Here is a 15,650-nt window from a genome sequence, read left to right as displayed (position 1 = left end):
TGGGATATCTCTCTGTTGTAAATTCCAGATTCTGTTCCATGTTTCCCTAAATAGACTAAGAACGCATAGTTAGGAAGTGTTACTATTCAGAAGGTATTATGGTACCTCTGTAAGAACAGTTTTGAGATGAAGCTCAGGTGATTGGTTAGGGACACATCTATTCTGAGCCAAAAGGAAGTTCAGAAAATGAATGTTTCCATAAACAAACTATTTCCAGACATGAAACCCTGTAAGAAGCAGCAAATTTAAGAGTGTGAAAGGGCCAAACAATGTCCCACTGCTTGTTTCCTGGTTCTTCCAATCAAAATCTTAATATACGTTGCTACAACAAAACTTTGGCATTTGATGTCATCAATAGAATTCAAGTTAGTGTGAGGAACTATTTAGATCTATGTGTGCCTGGCAAATGGTAAATATACTGTTTGGCCTCCTTAGCCCCATTTACGGGCTACAGACATTGTGTGATACTGTTGCACAGTCAGCCATGCCCACTTTGGAGGTACTTCACAAGTCCTGCTTAATTTCTTTGAAGTAGCGAGTTAATTAATTTCACTGTAGATTAAAAACTTGAGAAAATAGAAGATTAAAAAAATACAACCTGAAATTCCAAGAGGGATAAACAAATTTTAATTCAAATCACATTGAGAGGCTACAGAAATTGTCTGTAAAAATGGAAATAATGGACCTAATTCATCCCTGCTGGACCACCATTGATGTTAACAGATTTAATGCAGGAATGATTTTGACAAAATGCAGTTACTGAATTTTCTTTAGTTACAGCTCTCACACATTAATCCCATAATTGTACTGCTGAGTTCTAGACAGCAACAATGATTTAAAAACCAAAACAAACAGTTTCAGCTTGTGCAATTACATTCTTCTTCATTTCTGTTGAATGCAGAGCCATTTTTTGGGTACTTTATATGAATATTTTTCCTCAAAAACGTCTTTATAGGGGATATGCCATGTATCACCTGTAGTCTGTACCACACAGTCATATTGCAAAGCAGGCTGTTGGATAAAGACAACATATATTACTAAAATACCAGTTATAGGTAGTTACAACTTCCAACACTTACCTTACAAATCTCCACAGATTAATCTCTTTAACAGCTTTAATTTATTTCCTTACATCAAAGAAATTGTAAATTTTATCAGTGGAGGAACATCTAGTCAAACAAATATAATAAACTATTTTTCAGGTCTGTTATGTGACAGGAATACTAACTCAACACACATATAACACAAATACAAAAGAAATGTTACTGGTTGGCAGTTACAGTTCTCAGAACATCCTGTCACTCTGTCTTTGGAGTTTGCTTTCCTGTGACAGTTTCCAGAATAACCCAGAAGACAGCTATGACTGGGAATGTCAATCATCCAAATCACTTCAATGGGAATTAAGATGTGAAAATCACTAGCCCTTTCATACAAAAGAAAGATACAAGGTGTAGCTGGCAACACTGAATGAAAGGCTCTCGTTCTTATAGGCCTCTACCTCTAAGGTCTGTTTGTAATGATGAATATTATTTTACAATTTTATCCAGAGCAGCAGGAAAATGGAACTGCATAGATAAAGTATTTCTTTAAGTAGGCAATAACAATGCAGACAGACCAGACAACAGAACACACTGCATGATATGGAATGTCATGTGATTAATTTTTCCCTAGAAAAATCTTGAAACAGCTGCACTTCTGTTAGGCTACTACTGTTCATGACTGACAAGGATACATGTCTCCTAGATAGTAACAGTACAGTGTTCTGCTACAAGATGACACTATGCTTGGAAGACTAATTTCTGCAGTTGAATACTGACTATAAACCTGACTATTCTGGGTTTCCTATACATATGTTAGGCTAATATTACAGTTAATACTGAAATACCTCTATTTTCCTGCTTCTTTAAAATAAACATGGAAGAAATTATATTGTACAATTAGAAGCATGGTATTTTATAATAGTACTACAGAGGAGCATAAGGTATCTCAAAGGTTTAACATAAATGAAAACCCTGGGACTTAGGGATACACAAACATGCATTTACATTTTAAACAGGCAGAATTTCTTGTCTTTTTCACAGTTTCCACATTTGTGGCATGCTTTGTGAATACAGGGAATATTCAGTAAGCATGGGAATTTTGAGTCCATTAGAACAAATGCATTTCCTGGACTCCAACACTCCTTCCAGAGTTTGAAATTGTGTATCTTTAATTCATATGCTCTGTGTGCTTTCTGATTTCAGCAGCAAACTTACCAAGAATGTGATATGCTTTCCTTCTGCAGAAGGTGAAAACACTATCTGGTGTCCACGCTGCCACTTACGGAACAGATGACGCGTCAGGCTGTCGGTAAGACAAGCCTTGTGATCCCGGAGGAAGTCTCTAGTAACAAACTTGCAATGCTTGCCTGACTGAAGAGTGGCATATAACAAGAAGGCATCATCTTCAGAGCTTAACAAAACCAATGGAAAAGACAGACATCAGGAAATGAGTCAAATGCTGATCTGAGATTTATTCATCAGCAATACTGAAAATTCCCATCACTGCTGTAGTTCCCTCGTAAAATAAAGAGCTTCTACTTACCACAGGATGCAAAATGTTAGTGTATTCTTCCCTCCAGTCACAATCTGATAACACAATACAATCTTTTGCCATGTAATGTAACAGTGCTATGTGGAACAGAACTGCTCAAACTCTTAAGGATACCCACAAAACTTTGTTGGAATACAATAATCACAACTGACAATAAAGTGTACTGTAGGCAACAGTCAGAATTACAGAATCTTTGTCTTTTCCATGGGTAAATATACTTTCAAAAGGTATTATGATTATGCAACATTAGCTCCAATTAAACTGAGACAATTTTAGGGACAAATCTCTAAAAATACATTTATAGTGGGCATGAGATACCCTATACCTGGACAAGCTGGGCAGAACTTTTCTTGAAACCACTTTTTGATTGCTGTAATAGGAAGTGACCAGGCATGAGATTAGCAAGGATTTCCAACCTGCAGTAACTGAGTCCCCTTTGGTGGTGCTCAGATTGCAGGAAAGAAAGCCATGTGATTCAACAGCAAAGAGAACGAGAGCCAGAACTGGACAGGTGACAAAGGAGTACAGACCAGAAACAAGAAGCCAGACAGAAGAGACTTGCACTGGCTGTTGGGACAAGGAACTTGGTCAGAAGTTCTGGGATCTGGGATCACAGAGGAAACTGCAGACAGGTAAAGGCTCAACAGTGGCCATCTCAGTAGGCGACCACATGGAGCTTGAACTGCAGGACAAGAGACTTGTTATACGAGGAAAGCAGGGCAGGGAGAGGAGACACTGACGTGGAGACAAGAACCTAGGTTAGAAACAAGGGCAAGTTTGGTTGGGCAAGAGCAAGAAGGTTGCTGTTCTAAAATTTGAGAGGCAAAGGGTCCATTTCCAGGCACAGATATATTCTCCTCTGAGAGCAGCAAGGAAGTCAGTGCTCCAGCCACAGTGCTGGGCTACCAAGCAACACTGGCCAGGCATGAACTTCACTCCCCCACGATGCAAAGCTAACACAGCAGACCACGACTGTACACTGATGCTAGCAGATATTCTGTAAGTTCAGGACACTGTGTCTTGGCAGTTGTTTTAGCAGTTGTAAATCCTAATAAACCATACAGATGTCAACACAATTCTAAGTGATGAAATTCCTCATATTGCAACTTTTAATATCTATTGTTTTTTTTAAGTAAGTATAGCAACAGGTATGTTTCTCTTTCACATACACAGAGTTGGAGATATGAGTAATGGTACTAAAAGCTACAACTGTGTATACTGATTTAAAATGCACATAAATCAGCTGCTGATCTCCATTGCAGCTAGCCATTTTCTTAAACTTACATATTTTCAGCAAAGAAGAAGTCTGCCTTATTCTGCATCTCCTTCATAATCCCTCTTTTCCAATTTGAAGAGTTAGTCAGCATGTGTTTGCGGCCCAGCACAAGCAGTCGGGCATTCCCTTTTGCCAGGAAGTTGACAGCTTCAAATAGCTGCAGAAAACAAAAGCAAACCCAAAGATTTTCTTAGCTGTAATAGCAGACCAATAGGAAGCACTTTCACATCTGTGTCTCAACTAGTGGGACCTGCAGCATACCCTCATCTCCCAAAGTTCTTAACTGCAATAAGAATTAAGTAGATAACTAATTTAACTCCCTAATGACAAAGAAAAAAAACGCCAAACCAATTCATTGTAGGAAGCTGCTCTCAAACACACAGAAAATACATTGCTATTATAAATCATTCCCAGTTATCACAGCTTGAATGACGTGAATGAACTCAGGAAGAGTTGTATGGAGATTTAAGAGATTCAGAGTCAGCTGAGGGAACTGAATTATCCTGGGATTTAGTATTATATACTTTTGGAAACGATCACTGAAGCCTTTGTTGGTATCAGAGGACCAAACCCTTAACTATTCTGCTTTTCCAGCCCCACCTATTGTCGAAATGGGAGAACTACATGTCATCTGGGCTGCCCTGAGGAAAAGCAAGCAGCAGTAAAAGGAAATCTGTGACCTCAGGATTAAGGGTTTATGAAAACCACATCCAGACCAGCCTTCCACTTATTAACTAACATCCTGACGTGGCAAAATCACTTCTACACCAGCTTCTCTTCAGAGGGACTTTTCACCAGCCTTTTAGGGCTGTGCCTGTTTGGAATCTTTTCAGGACAGTGGTGGTGCCTGTAGCTTTCCCTGCTTGCTTCCCCCCAGGAGAGCTCCTGGAAGACAAAGGCTCTGGCTTTTCAGCAGCCAGTTTATTACTGTGAACTGACTGCTCACAAAGCAATGACATTTCAGTTCTGCCCAGAAAGAGAGAAGTGTTTCTTGAGACTGAAGCATCATGTTTGAAGAACAAGGACAATATGCTCAACCTCCAGGGAAAGGTGTTTTCTAATTTTTACCTGCATTTGCTGCCACTGTTTGTCAATATACAACCCCCTGATTTTTCTCTTATCTCTCATTCTGCTTTTCTAGCTACTTCCCTCTTCCCTGATCTCTCTTCTCCCTGTAATACCTCCAATTGCCCTTCTCCTTCTGTTGCTTTTCCCTCTCCTTTCCCTCCTATTTGTGATCTTTGTCATTATTCAGGACAATTATCTTTTGTTCCAGGGGCTAGAAATAATTGTTCTTCTCATTCTTCTTACAATGCATTTATTTTGTTCTGCCTCCAAGTAGCAGTGGAAAGAGGTGGTCCCACTCAGTTCTCTTTCAAACTGCACATTCCTATTATTATTTCTGTTGCATCAGATCTAACAATGTCACAACTACCCACGAGCTTCAACAAAAGAAATTTTTTTTGCAGGGTTGACCTTGCAGCCACACAACTGATAAACCTGAGCCAAAGGGAACACACTGCTGGAGGTCATGAAGACAGGAAGTGTGGGACTGTCCCTCTCAGCCAAGAACCTGAAGATGCATCAAATAAAGTATGACATGAATCTGAGGATCTGAGAAAGGAGGCCAGAAGATTTTATACATAATGTTTACTGTTGACAATTAAAAACTGAAAAACTGGAGTTTTAGTTTTTCTTTTTGGAATGTCTCATCTGGGCGTAAAAAAACTGGCTCATCAATTCTACTAGTTTACAGCTACTTTTATTTTCTGGTCCTCATGCTTGGCCAAGTACTGCTAATAGCTGGATCCAAGTACCAAGGGAGAATTGAGTTTGTTAAGCTGAGTTAATTAAACCTAGTAAAAGTAAAGAATGTACCTACAATATTCATTCACATTTTCATGTAGACAAGGCAACAGTGAAGAAGTAACAACCATGAGTAACATAAGCAACCCCTTACAAATTCCAAAAGAAAATCCTTTCTCTGTTTTTTCTCTCTGTGTCCCTGATGTTTTGCTATATTATGGGAAGGTTAGCAAAGTCATGTGGAAGTCCAAAACTTTTCCAAAGAACACTCCAGAAACTGATTCTAAAATACAAAACTTGACACCACAAGCATCCTGATGGGACAACAGAGGAAACAACTCCTAAAAACAGACTCCTGAGTCAAAAAGAGTCTCAGGAACATCGCTGCACTAGTGGTACTGTAAAGGATTGCCAGTATTTGAACTGTTGGAGTTCACCCTCAATAAAAAAAGAGGAAACACCTTTTAATTACACTTTTGGCTAAACACAAAGGCAGCTGGGTTTCCAGATACAGTTTGGTCAGCTGGGGCTATTCCCAAGTTTATAAAAAGCTTAACTGGCTTGGCCCTAGCTCCCTTAAGAACTGGCTTGGACCCAGCTCCCTTAAGTCTTCCTTTCTGAAGGTTATTACTAGTGTCATTTTGTACCTATGAGTAATAAGGACTTCTTCTCTTACATATTATTAGCAGATGAGGTTCTCTAGTATGAAGTGCTTCTGGGAAAAAAAATAAAAATGAAGGGTTGTTTTAAATGATCTACAGTTTTGCAATGGAAAAACTCAAACCAGGCTTAAATCATAATAAAAGTAAAGGGAATCACCATTAAAAAAATTAGAAACTCCTGCTTGCATAACAGCACAGTGTCTCTCCTCTACTTACCACAAAGATTAACCTTTACTTACAAAATTTAACACAGAAGATTGAATTTTTTTTTGCTTTCACAAGATAAAAATAATTTTGTTCTGCACACTGCCTTGCCTGATGCAACTTTACTGAAGAACATTTTACCTCAATTTAGGCTTCCGTGCTTAACAGGGGTGGTATACAGGGAGTCACAAAACTTACAAGGGGGGTTTCCTAAGTGTGTCTACTCCCACTCGTGACTGCTTCTCAAGAAAGGAAGATGTGAGACACACGGTAACGCTTATTGTAGTCATATAGGAAACTGAGCGTAACACTGCTAACAGCAGTAGTGAGCTCTCACTTTAAAAGGCACAAATATTTTATTAATCTAGTATTAAAAAAAGTTATCTAGAAATCATTGCTATTTGCCACTACCCAATGCAAATATGCTATATGAAATAAGCTCTATGTAGATGCTTCCTTTGAATGTTCCTCCTTTATTTAGGCAGCAACCTGTTCAAAAGGCCATCTGCATAAAATCTTAAAAAATATACTACATGTATTTTCCTTATGCTATTAATTTTCTTGAGAGTGAGGATTACAAAACTGGTGAAATAATGACCTTTTATGAATATTACTACCTTTCAAATTTGGACAGCAGAGCATATAAAACCACATTTTCTCTGAAAACAGGAATTATAACATTCTATTTTGCACAGAAGGGAAAATAAGCACAGTTAGACTGGCTGCTTCAGTTCACAAGGAAAGATGTGGCTGAGACAGGGTAGCAAGAAGTTGTGAATTGCTGCTCTCTGCACAAATCACTGGCCACACAACAAAGCACTAAAAATACTACTGGATCATGTAGATAAATACCATTGCAGTCACTTTCTTTTCCCCTGACAGAGCACATCAGAATATGTTTCTTTCTGAACTGCACAGACACTTTAATCAACTGTTTGTGAAGATCACTAGATCCTTCTCCAAGAAACTCAGGATCATTAGTACCTCCTGAGTACTCACCTTTCGAGTTCAATTCCTTTAATAATTTACCAGCTGCATTTTAATTATTCCCATGCTGTCCCAGTCTTTGTTTAATTAATCTTTCTCAAGCTTCTCCTAAACGTTAACATTTCACTTACAATGTGAACAATTTTGTGTTCACAGCACTTTAGCAAATTACTGATGGAGTGAGGGTGAAGCCACAAAGCAGTATAAAACTACACACAGATCAAAGGAAGAGTCAAGACCAGCTGTTCACAAATGTATCAAGTATCTCCTAATGTGGTTCTTCTAAGCCCAGTGCTAATAATGTATATATTTTTTAATTATTAAAAATTATCTATAATTAAACATGAGTATGTATCCAGTGTGCATGTTCTAACTCTGATTTCTGCACCCTGATCTGTGAATCAGTTAAGAACTAGCACACTTGTATAATATGCTGGCTGAGTGTATACACTTATCTCTTCTTGGGACAGTCACAGAGATATGAGCTATTTCCCCACATTAAAATGAGTTCTTTTTCGTTTCTGCAGCAATGTTATTTTACAGAATTTCCTCTCCACCACCAAGTTCCTACCCTCAAACTACAATACACTTTTTTCTTCTTCCCTATTGTGCTGATACGATCTATTTGTTGGGCCATGTTTTCAACCAGGTCATGGCACAATCACAGCTGTGCTCACACACCAGAGCAGGAACTTTGGATCAGAGGGGACAGTGAAAAGAGGTGGGGAGGCACAGCAGCAGGACAGCAACCAAAAATGCTGTAACTGGTAGTTTTACACTTTAAAAATCAGCAAGTTACACCTTAAAAGAACCATTTTTCAGGTCAGAATAAATATTACCGGTTTCCCATCAGAAGGGAACTTTTCTATTCAAATTCCTGGAAAGAATTTTGCAGTGTTCCACATTCACAATTGTGCACAATCTAATGCGGACCAAACATAGCAGTTAAGCTGAAAGAGCAGGGAATCCTTGTCACACTGCAAGATTGATCCTCATTTGTTAAGTTTCACAACAGCCTTATGAAGTAAATGCATAATTACAACACCATTTTACACCAGTGCCTAAAGGAGCACAAGGAAGACAGATTAATTACTCCACCTCACACAAGGAACTACGAGCAGAGCAGGATACGGATTTCCCAAGGCTTCATTGCCAGTCACCCGTTCTGCTCTCCAGATCACACTGTGTCATGTGTCCCAGTTTCAAAGGTTAGCTTGCTGTAGGACAGCCTTTCTCCTAGGACATTACTAGTGGTTTCCCACTTGTCAGATGGGAAAACCCCTGAATACTGCTGCCAGGAGGCAAAGCATTCAGTGAGTCAGCAAGAAGTGGCTCACCTGTATGCAGGTACAGGATGAAGAAGTAATCACTCAGAAAAGTTTAAATCTGATTTGTTAATAAATCACATTTGCCATTTTCCAAACATTTGGTTTCACTAACTACCATTTAAAAGCAAAACACACCTACAGTCAGATTATCTGCTAATAACAACAAACTGCTCTGTTACTGTTTTTACTGTTGTTAGTGCTGTTTCCCACCCAACACTGTAGCTGTGAAACTGCAGAGGAAACTCCAGCACTGACCACAGATACAGAGCTGCCATATGGGCACTGTCAGGTGGGACTGAGCATGAGCATTCTCTCCAAAGGTTGGCCAGGAATCAATTCCCACCACCGCCACATTTATTTGACTTATAATTTTGTAATTTTTAGTTTCCTTTTTACATATTGTAGACAAAGAACCTCAAAAAAACTGTGTACTGTAGTACCACACACAGTAGAGGGAGAGAGAGAGACACAAAGGGAAGCCAGAATTTTTCCCATGGCATGTCCAGTTATGTAGGGCAAGCAAGGGCGCTGCTTGCAAGAAAGGCTGGAATTTCTTACTGAGCCTGGTAATTTCACCAAAGCAGATTCAACACCATTATCACAGCACCAAACACAATGAAAGCTGCTTCTTATATTCTCCACATTAATACTGCTGGCGCTATGTCAATTACCCTCAAAGTCCTCTTTATTCAAATGCAGAGCAGCATACACACTTCTTGATTCCCTGCAGATTATCTGCCCCTTACCAGCAAGGGAGTAGCTACTTGGAAGGGAAAGCAGTAATGGATGAGTAACAGTCACTAAGCTTACTCAGCTTGATTTACTTTATGCCCCATACAGCCAACAGCTGACTCTTGGGAATTATCCCTTAAAACACTGGGAATATTTGTATCCCATGTTACAGCAGGACTACTTAGATTGATGCAACACACACACATCATCATGCACAACTCCACCAACACAGCACTTCGCACATCAGTGATAGAAATTGCACAATATTTAACATGTTTTAACCTGTCTACATTGACTCCATACCTAGAATTGACTTATCCTCTCCTGATTCATTCACTAGAGATATGTCTTAACTCCCCATCACAATTGATTAACATTTGCAGTTCATTTTTACATTCCATCTTTTGCTCTTGACTTCACAGTCAACTCCATAATCAAAGGCATATTATTGATTGAGCAGGAAAACTAAATCACAGAAGAAAAGATACCCGAGTTGACTCAATATAGCTTGAGGATGGTACAGGAGCCTCAGTTTGCTCAGATGAGGCAATGCCTAAATATAGCTCTGCTGCTTGTAGAGCATGTTTGTATTCAGAGGCAGCCTGATCCAAACTGAGTGTGTGTTAAGACACCTGGTACCCCACACAGTCCAACATTCCCATGGACTGGAGGACATGGATCAAGTGCAGCTCTGGATGAATGTGCCCTCCTGAATGCTGGGTAGTGGGGAGAGTACAGCAGAGTAACCATAAACAGTGAGATCAGGTACAGAAGCAATAAATAGTAAGAAACTATAATAATAAATAACATATATAATACATAAAAGTATACATTAATATAATAAAATATAATAATTATAACAATTTATATCTTCCTATATTCATGGTACCCTAGCTACTATGCCAGTATCAGAGAGATCTTTAATTACAACTCGATTTCAACTGAAGACGCAACCTACTCAAGATAATCTCTGAAAGAGTTCTGAATGGAGAACATGTTTGTAACTAGGCTGTGACATCATATTCTGTCATATAAAATGTAGGAAAAATTTCCAGTTTCTAACAAGCTTTCAGAGCCATGCCTGTTTTTTATTCAACTGACCAGCTTGGAAAACAGCACCATACAAACCAAATTAACTTTAGGCTTGGGACAACTGTTACTAATGTCTCCTATGCAACACGAAGATAGGGATAGGTCCCTATCCTTCCCAGCAGAGAGGCATGTAAGAAAAAAAGATTTTCAAATAGGTATTTTCTTATATATATATAATCTCATTATGGCCATATCCTGCTTTTATTCCAAAAAAGGTATGACAAGTAGTGGTGCGATGGATAGTGAAGCAGTATTTCCTAGGAGAACTATCAAGGCAGAATGCGTGTAGAGACCAATGAAATATATACACAACTTAACACAGAATTTAAATTGTATATATGACATGAAGTATGAGAGGTAGGAGCAGGATCATCAAGCGGAGTTTGTGCAAACTTTCTGGAGTCTGGCTTTTCAGAATGGATTGTCACCTTTAAAAGATCTCAGCCACTTTGCCTGACAAACGTTTTAGTGTGACCCACACTTTCTGAATGTCCCTTTTTTTGAATGGTAATTATAATTTCATTATTTTTATCATAATGATATTTAGATGAATAAAGGTCAACTATGAATAAAAGAAATAAAAATGGATACTGACAATAGTGAGCATGGCATGTTATTTGATGAACAATACCAAGAACTGATGAAATGATGGCTAAAGAAGAGATGAGACAGTTGGGGGAATTGCTGAATTTTATAGTATAAATTGCAAAGGAGACAAACTGTTTTTTTTTTCTGCGTCTTACAACAATTCAAGAAATACATGGATAAACAAACACTCTTCAGTTGCATAATGGCATCTTTGAAAGTTGAATTTTGTAAATCACTGCAATAAATTTTCTCAATCCAAAAGCTTTGTTAACCAGCTACACCACCATTTTCTTTCCCAATTGTGAAAAAAATGTATGTTGGTTTAAATATGCAAGCAGATCCTTCAATGTTGGCTCAGCAATTATGAGGTAGGCATAACGATGGAAGAAGATATGTGAATCTGGAATCCAAAGCAGCATTTTGATAAGGCAGCAATTGGGAAATGTTCAATTCACAATTAACTATAGTCCAGTCGTAGCATCTGTAAGATTTGTATTTTCATTATGCCAGGCAGTAAAATGTTTCCTTTCATGAATTTGAATTTTCTGAATGTCCTCCTTTCTTGAATCATGTAAAAGGGCAAAGATCATTCTCTTTTTCTGTTCTTCTCAGAGATATTTTCTCTACATAGCTGATACCATTGTATACTTCTATCTCTCCTCTTACCCATCTTCTTTCTTGCAACAGAGAATTAATACCAGGGTCTGGACAATACATATGGGATATTTTCTATTGAATCTTTTTTCCCCAGACATCTCTTTTTTGTACCAAAATCTGGAGACTTGAAAGGGATTAAAAGGAGTTACCAGTATCAACCCCCCACACTAAGATGAGCTAAGTGACTCTATCTGTGATTATACAAGAGTAGGAAAGTACACATGTAAAAGCTGAAAGGATATGAAGTGTTACCTATGCATTTCCCCTCATCAGTACTATCCTTTGTTCTCATCCTTGAAATATTTCTGCCTGCATCGCTGATTTTTCAACACTATTTGCTTATTGATAACTACACATTGCTTTGCTGCACCAAATACACATAATCTTTATTTTCATCAGGAAGCAAATTACACAAAAATTAAAAGGTATGAGGTTTTACTTATTTTTGTATAGGCTTTAGAAGTGAAACTTCACCTATCACAGCCACTGACTATAAATGGAATAAATGTTCCAGCTGAAGTCACAGCTCCAGGGGTCTGCCATCTTTCACTGTAAATCCAGTCTTTGCCATTATATTGGTACTCTTGCATTTCTACTATTAGCATAGCAGCTGTATCCAAGGACTTAGGGCCATAACAGAGTTTCTTTTATGATTTTTCATTTTAGAAAGAATGTAAAAAGCTAGCTATTAGAAAGGAACATTTGTGGACTAAATGCAGCTGTGTCAGTCTTAGATTTTCACAGTGTGGATCAGAAGTTATATGTAAGTACTGAAAACCCAAAATGTGAGCAGGATCTCTGGGTGGAGGTGGCAACAGTGGAGGTAATGGGGAGTTATGAAAATGCAAACACAAGCTTGACTGATCCTTTCCATAGATAGGAAATAACTTGGTATGGGACTGAAATTGGCTTTGTAAAACTGAAACTGACAGTTTAAAAGATACCAATAGCTTAGCTTTCACCACTGCCCTATGCAGATGTCTGCACAGCATCACTGACCTAGTCTGATGCGAAGTGTTTTCCCCCTCTCCAATCTGTGGTTCAGAAAGCCCCAGATGGTACTTTTATTCTTTAAGGAAAGGTGCTGCAGCAGCTGGGGAGATCACTGTTGTAGAGGGCACAGGCAAGATGCCGTCGAAGACACATGAAACTTATGCTTCTGCAGTGACATCGTGTTTTAATAGACTCGATAGTTCCACAAAAACTTTAAAATAAAGACTATTCCTATGCTTACATACCAATAGGCTTATTGTCCAGGTAGAATGAGACAATAATCAAGGAAACGCATCAGTAAACTGATTGCTTGCAATAAAAAAAAATAAATAATTTGACTGCAACATGCAGCAAATATTCCTAACACAATTTTCACACTGCAATTAATCTGTTTCTTATTAGTACTATTTTCCAGTTGCTTGCTACAGATTATTATTCAGAGGAAAAGACATTACCTTCAAAACAATTGTCCCAATACTAATAATTTTACAGTTCTTTAAACAAATAAACACATTAACAAACACTACTCAAGTGATGGTGATTTCTCTTTGAAGGTCAGAAAGATTGAAAGTTGTTTAATATAAAAGAGAACACACAAAAATCTTCTTCAACAGGACAAAAACGAGCAGAAGCAAACTAAAGCACAAAGGTCTGAGGTGGAGGAGCAGCTGTGTGGTCAGTTAGGCCCACCTAACCCTGGCAGGCCATGCTCCTAGGCTTTCAGCAAGGAGGGATCAAGGACAGAATCTGTTTAATGTTTAATCGTACTGGTAAGAGCATAACCTTAGGAGACTTTAATGTACACCAGTACACCCCATACTGCCAGTTCAATGAGTCAGAAGTTCAAATGTCTCATGTGGATTACAGCTGCACGCCCTGGTAAGTAACACTGCAGACTCAAGCCATTTTACTACTAGTAACACTGCAGGCAGTATCTATGCCTGGAGATCCTAGGCAGTGAAGGTCTGAAAGTGCCCTACAATAGCTACAATCCACAAGATCTAATTTACTTCAATGCTTTTAATACAAGTTTATGGATAACAGTCTGCAGTACACAACAGCTGTACACTGGGCAAGCCACTATCTAAAGTGTTTTTCTTTAGAAGAGGAGATAAGATACAGCTATTTGACGAACAGATAATATTGTCAGCTCCTACAAATTAATTATGGATGATATTTGTCATTTGTCTAAAAGCTCCACCTCCTGGGAACAACTATTATATGAAAATCTTGGTCTACTTAGTCATTTTTTGACCCTGTAGTCCAGAGAAATAAGCTTGAGAGTATGAAAAAATGACCACCAGAATGGCTTGGACAACAAAAGACAAACAAGAACCACCCACCTCCTATTTCATAAAAGGATTTAGCATTTTTACTCAAGTTTTGGGGCTTAGCATTACAGTTTCCAGGTATCTGTATATGACTATGCCAGCCAGCACATTTGAAAAATTCTGTTGTACCTTTCCCTCATTTGTCCTTTTCCATGGAAAGAATGCAGATACCCACTTAATCACTCCTTGAGCACCCAGGACTGAGCAGGTGTGCTCAAGTGCCAGAGAGAGCTCTGGTTTCAGACGTATCCTGTTTACCAAGTTTATCAGACTGCTAAGGGTTAAAACTCTGTGTTACCAGTTATGTTAGCTAGGCTGTCAGAGTGAATGGGCTTGTGGAAATGAAAATGAGTGGAATGAGAAAAAGGAAATCCCTAACCTATAGCATTCTTATTTCTGAAAGCTCATTTGGGGATGCCCATTCAATGGAAAGTTAAGAGATTTTCACTCTGCAAGGCATGAAGTATGAAGATACATACATATCAATGAGAAGTGAAAATGTCAAAAGCCTCCAATTCTTTCAAAGCCACTTTAACTATTGAGCCTTAGGGCCATCATACATAAATGGATTTAAGCAGTACAGTGCAATGTTTTGCAGGGATATCATGTAAATCACTTCAGATGCTGAAACCAGTGTAGCAACATTAACATTAGATAAGCTCAGGATAACTACTCCTAGTAAGTAGCTGAGTAAATCAGCATCATTAAGACTGACTGGATCTGCTCTATGACTACCTGCTTGCAACCCTCTTACTACTATTTCACTTTATGTACTCAAATGTGTGGCAACTTAGGGCTGTCGTAGAAGACAATTTCTACCAACAATCAATCAATCAATCAATCAATCAATCAATCAATCAATCAATCAATCAATCAATCAATCAATCAATCAATCAATCAATCAATCAATCAATCAATCAATCAATCAATCAATCAATCAATCAATCAATCAATCAATCAATCAATCAGGTAGTGGTACATGTAATATTTCAGGAATACCCATCTTTCACTTTGCTCAAACTTGCACTGAATGTACAAGCTCAGATTCCAGTAAACTACAGCTCTAAGAAGCACCTGCATCATACCTCTGATTTTATTTTTTTCAGTCAACAGAGTAACCACTACCTAGTTTACCCAAAAATCACACACTTAGGAAATAAACACGGAGATAAGGCATCAGCAAGGTTGATCTTCTCACACTGGTATACCATCTAAGGCAGGAACAACTCCACAGAGCCAGTGGAAGTGAACTGGCATTTAACTTCTGGTTAGAGAGCTTATGGCACACAAAGTACAGAGCTCGCTCAAGGAGCTATGTCAACATGGCTCCTTAAAAGCTCAAGACTCATAAAGATTCAAACTATCAGAGGCAGAGGAAATACTACTGCTAACTCACTCTTTC

General features: G+C 38.4%; 1 protein-coding gene across 1 annotated transcript in view; it reads right to left on the bottom strand.

The window, feature by feature from the left end:
- Window positions 1–882: 882 nt before the first annotated feature.
- KIAA0391 (KIAA0391 ortholog) overlaps window positions 883–15,650 on the bottom strand; it is a 47,524-nt gene continuing 32,756 nt past the window's right edge. The window contains exons 5-7 of the mRNA XM_009993859.1: window positions 3,877–4,025; window positions 2,256–2,451; window positions 883–1,011 (exon numbers count right to left, since the gene is read on the bottom strand). Coding sequence (XP_009992161.1) covers window positions 883–1,011; window positions 2,256–2,451; window positions 3,877–4,025 — 474 coding nt within the window. The remainder of the gene's footprint in view (window positions 1,012–2,255; window positions 2,452–3,876; window positions 4,026–15,650) is intronic.

Source organism: Chaetura pelagica, unplaced genomic scaffold, assembly GCF_000747805.2.
Source record: "Chaetura pelagica isolate M959 unplaced genomic scaffold, ChaPel_1.0 scaffold11, whole genome shotgun sequence".
In the NCBI taxonomy this organism is placed as follows: Eukaryota; Metazoa; Chordata; class Aves; order Apodiformes; family Apodidae; genus Chaetura; species Chaetura pelagica.
This window is presented reverse-complemented; position numbering and strand designations above follow the sequence as displayed.